The following is a 5,000-nucleotide window of genomic DNA, read 5'->3' as shown; positions in this document are numbered from 1 at the left end:
TCTCTATCTCTTTCTCTCCCTCCCTTTATCTCCCTCCCTCCCTCTCTCTCTCCCTTTCCCTCCCTTTGATAACATATGAGAGGAAAGAGAGAGGGAAAGGGAAGGAGAGGGAGGGATGGAGGAAAGTATATTATCTCCCCTCCCTTATCTCCCTCCCTCTCTCCCTCCCTCCCTTTACCTGCCTGCTAATTAGTTTGCTGTTGTTGTTGTTATTGCTATTCTTGTTGTTCTTGTTGATATGTGTCCTGCGTGTATATGTATGTGAGTGTGTGTGTGTGTGTGTGTGTGTGTGAGAGAGAGAGAGAGAGAGTATTTTCCCCATGATTTTCCCTAATTCCTCCACCCCCAAATTTTCCTCCATCCCTCCACTCTTCCTCCACCCCAGTTTTTCTTCCAATCCCCTTCTCTCCACCCCAGTTATCCTTCTCTCCATCCCCTTTACCTCCAGTTCCTCCTCCTCTCCCATCCTTTCCTCCCCCAGTTCCTCCTTTCCTCCCTCTCCTCCTCCCCTTCATTTCCTCCTTTCCTCTCCTCCTTTATCCCAGTTATTCCCAGTTTCCTATCTCCTTTTCCTCCACTTTTTCCTCCATTCCAATTCTCTCCACTCCAGTTTTTCCTCCTCTCTCCTTTTCCCCCAGCCCATGTCCTCCTTCCCCCATTCCCCCAGCCCATGTCCTCCTTCCCCCATTCCCCCAGCCCATGTCCTCCTTCCCCCATTCCCCCCAGTCCATGTCCTCCTTCCCCCATTCCCCCAGCCCATGTCCTCCTTCCCCCATTCCCCCAGCCCATGTCCTCCTTCCCCCATTCCCCCAGCCCATGTCCCCATTTTTCCCTCGCCCCCTCATCCCCCTTATTCCCAGACGGAGCGGAAGCGTCCTGGGGGCCCCGGGGGGAGTGACGTCAACGCCTGCAGCGGCCTGGGTGAGATGGCGCCGCTGCCCGCGATGCCCCAGGAGCAGCGGAACTCCCACGAGATGATGTCCTGTGCCAACTGCGGGAACTCCCAATGCTCGCACACCAACGCGGCCAACAGCTGTCCCAACGGCGAGGTGAGGGGGGGTGGGGGTAGGGGCGGTGAAGGGAGGGGTTGTGTGGGGGTGGGGGTGGGGCTAGGGGTGTGTGGATGGGGGTTATGGGGGTGTAAGTGTGTGTGTGTGTGTGTGTGAGAGAGAGAGAGAGAGAGAGAGAGAGAGAGAGAGAGAGAGAGAGAAGAACAAGAACAAGAACAAGAAACATTTGACTCATAAAAACGAAAGAAAAAAAGAAAAGAATATTAGCCGACCATATTACTGAGAGAACTTTTTTTTTTTAGACAGAAAGAGAGAAAGAAAAAAAGAAAAAAAGAAAGAATGAAGGAACTTATTAGAAAACCAGGTGGCAGATAACGAACCCGACCTTGCGTTCACAACAAAGAAAGAAAAGAAAGTAAGAAAGAAAAAAGAAAAGAAAACATCAAACAACAGCTGTCCCAACGGAGAAATGAGGGGGGGGGGGGGCAGGAGGGCTGAGTGAGAGTGGGAAATTAAGGAAATGGAAGAAAACGAGGGAGGTAGAGAAGGAGAGGACGAAAGAGAAAAAGAGAGAATTGGAAAAGAAAGAGGGAGGTGGAGAGGCAGAGAAGTGGTACTGGAGAGAGACAGATTGAGAGAGAAATGGAAAAGAAAGAAAATCCAAGAGAGGAAGAAAGGAATAGAGGAGAGAAAGAAAGAGAAAGGAAGAACTAAGAGCTGGAATGTGTGTGTGTGTGTGTGTGTGTGTGTGTGTGTGTGTGTGTGTGTGTGTGTGTGTGTGTTGCTCATGTAATAGTAACGAAAGAAATGGAAGAAAGACAGAAAGGGAAGAATGATGGAAGAAAGAAAGGAACAGAAGTGAAAGAAGGAAAGATGGAAGTCAGTCAGGCGTGTGTGTGGGGGGGGTGGGGATGGACAGGGGAAGATATGGTTATGTAGAAGTCACACACACGTCAGAATCCAAGCCCAGCATCTGGACACTCGCTAGTACCTCTCCTCCGCCTCCCTAGTGCCGCACCCTGTATTCTGCCTCTCCTTGGCCTTAACAAAATTTAAATACTCTGGTGCTTGAGGAACACGAGGAAAAACCCACACCTGCTCGCGTCCTGCCGTCTACCTCGCTTCTAACGCAGTCCCCTCGCCAAGACAGTGTTTACCTTGTCATGTTATTTCCTGTGTGTCTGAGTGCTATTTCGGCGTCCACGACCGTCCAGAGGATTAGTCCCGGTGTGGCGTCAAGTCTCATCACTCTGTTTTAGTCCATCCCATCCTGATCTGCGCATGCGCGGGCCTTGTTATTTTGCTATTAAAAAACAGTGCAGTGAATGAAATGGACAAATTGGCAAAGACCGCGCATGCGCAGGTCAGGATGGGATGGACTAAAACAGAGTGATGAGACGTGACGCCACACCAGAGACACGCCAGACCTCGTTGACAGACCGACTTGGTCGGCTCGGCTGACGCCAGCCGATAGAGACGGTCTGTCGGCACCCTGCTACGGGCCGCCATTGGCAAAGGCCTGTGCTCCCCCCTATAGGGAGGGAGCAACCCTTGGAGGAGTGACGCCACACGGCCCTTCAAAACTAGGGGTCGGACTAAACATTCGTGCCTCACGTAGAGTCTTGCGAGAACTCGCTCACCTCGCCCGGCTCAAAGGCATGCCTGCCTGCCCCAAGGGAGACGAGACTGCCACACGACCACTACACTGTTATCATCTCTAATATGTATTCTCGGGGAATTTTGTCATACGTACAGTCATAGGGAGTTCTGGTATTGTTGTGGATGCTTTAGTACACGCGAGGTAGCATGGGAGGCCGTGACAGGCCCTCAGGGAGGGTGAGCGTGTGGCCGCCGCCCTGACCACCAGCTGAAGTCTCTCGTGCACTATACCGCATCAAACTACAATGCGAGGCCTTTTCTAGGGGCTGCAGTTGATGCATAGCGAAGGGTAGTCTAGTAGCCTTTTTCCCTCCTCAAAGCTTCCTGCTTCAGTCCTTCCTTCAGGCCAATTTCCCTACGTACCTATTGGAGTCATTGGACACCGTCATTTTTACACACACACACACACACACACACACACACACACACACTGACGTGACCTTGCCTTTATCCCCTCGTTTTCTGCCTCAAAACACCAGACCGTTTTCATGGGCATCACGTGTGGCAGTGTGAAGGGTGGCACAGGACTCCTCCACACTCCGTCATATTTACGCCCACCTCAATCATTTCTTCTTCCCCGCACTACATACTTAGTGAAGGCATTGTACATCATCATCATTATCTCTCTCTCTCTCTCTCTCTCTCTCTCTCTCTCTCTCTCTCTCTCTCTCTCTCTCTCTCTCTCTCTCCGCCCTCACACACACACACACACACACACACACAGGCAAGGAGGAACAGAGGTAAGGAGAATGAGGAGGCAAGAAAAGAAGAGGAAGATGATGATGATAAGAAGGAGGAGGAGGAAGAAGGGAGGGAAGGCAGGAAAGGAGGAAGAGAGAGAGGAAAACGAGGAGGCAGGAATAGAGGAAAAAGAAAGTGATGAAAAGGAAGAAGAGGGGGAGGAGGAGGAGTAGGAGGAAGAAGGGGAGGACAGTGTTGCCATATCCCAGTATTTATAACATCTGATTGATTGATAGTTTATTGTTGCAGGTAAACAACAAGGGAGAAGGGAGGAGCATGCCATCCCAACCCCCAGGTAGTACAGTGTGTGATTATACTAGTAATTGTCTAGGGAGCACCATGAAACTAAAGAGATACAATGGTGGGAAGGAATGCACAACAAGGGAGGGGGCAGTACCTGTCGGCCTCCCCCTGGACAATAAGAAAATAAAATGTGGGGACGGAGAAAGACATTGCCCAAGCATTAGATGGGAATGAATACAGAGGTAGAGTAAATAGTCCTTAAAGTAGAATACTGCAGAAATCACAGCCTTGTATAGCACGGCAGTAGTTCAGGCTGCCACACACTGCATCACCACCTTGGTGCAAACTGAGGGTGTTCCTTGAGGATAGCGGGGAGGACATCATGGTTCAGGAGCCAACAAATTGTTTGGGGCAGGTCAAAGCAGTCCCGTGGCTTAAACTTAGCAATAAAAGGGCATTCCATGACATAGTGATGCAGTGTGTGGCCCCTCGGCCTGGCACATAGCGTGCAGTAGACACCAGGGGAGTTACTAACCTCCCAGTAGTACCTATAGCCTAGCAGGAGGCGCATTGCTACCACTTCCTGAGGGGCACTGTGTTGCCCATAGGGGATATGTATATGTAATAATAATAATAATAATAATAATAATAATAATAATAATAATAATAAATGGTTTATTCATTTGTTGGCAGCCATAAGGCTGAAAATACACAAAATACAATGAGATTTATGTGATGAGTAATGGGGGGAGGTGGGGAAGGGTGGTGTGTGTGTGTGTGTGTGTGTGTGTGTGTGTGTCGGGGTGGAGGGGTCATATGATCATGGAGGTATTTATGGCCTGTACACGGTGACAGTGTACAAGTGCCGGGATCGTGCTAAGCCGGTATCTGTCCGTGTGAGCTCTGACCGGGACTAGAATATTGTGGTGTCTTGTGGGTCTTGTGGGGGAGGGAGGGCAGGGGGGAGAAGATCTCTATGGCGGGGGTTGTGGAGGGACTTGCCGAATTTGGTTAGGTTTATGTGGTATCGGTCCTAAAGGGTGGCCAGATTCAGTTGGGTGAGTGCGTTCTCGTAGTTGGTGTAAGAACTGCCCACAATCTGTCTGCAAGCCCGCTTCTGCACTTTCTCTAGTTGGCGCTGCTGGGTTTTGTTGATGGACGAAGCCCAAGCAGGAGAGGCGTAGAGGAGTCTGGGGAGGATGAAGGTGGTGTACAGGTCCTTGAGCGTTATTTGTTGGGCTCCAAGTGCTTCCATGCGCCTCAACATGAAAAGTTTGTAGAAAGCTTCCCTGATGATGGTGGTGACCTGCTTGCCCCAGCTCAGCTTGCTGTCCAAGGTAACTCCAA

The 5,000-nt window shown here is 50.5% G+C and overlaps 1 protein-coding gene across 2 annotated transcripts in view; it reads left to right on the top strand.

Annotated features, from left to right (window-relative positions):
* Nucleotides 1-5,000, top strand: part of LOC126993261 (glycine receptor subunit alpha-4-like) — a 153,303-nt gene that overhangs the window by 140,636 nt on the left and 7,667 nt on the right. For both annotated transcript variants that reach the window (XM_050852210.1, XM_050852218.1), the window contains exon 13: nucleotides 861-1,049. In XM_050852210.1, the coding sequence (XP_050708167.1) occupies nucleotides 861-1,049 (189 nt within the window). The remainder of the gene's footprint in view (nucleotides 1-860; nucleotides 1,050-5,000) is intronic.

This window comes from Eriocheir sinensis, chromosome 7, assembly GCF_024679095.1.
Source record: "Eriocheir sinensis breed Jianghai 21 chromosome 7, ASM2467909v1, whole genome shotgun sequence".
NCBI classification, from domain to species: Eukaryota; Metazoa; Arthropoda; class Malacostraca; order Decapoda; family Varunidae; genus Eriocheir; species Eriocheir sinensis.
The sequence above is the reverse complement of the archived record's forward strand: the minus strand, read 5'-3'. Positions and strand labels throughout refer to the sequence as shown.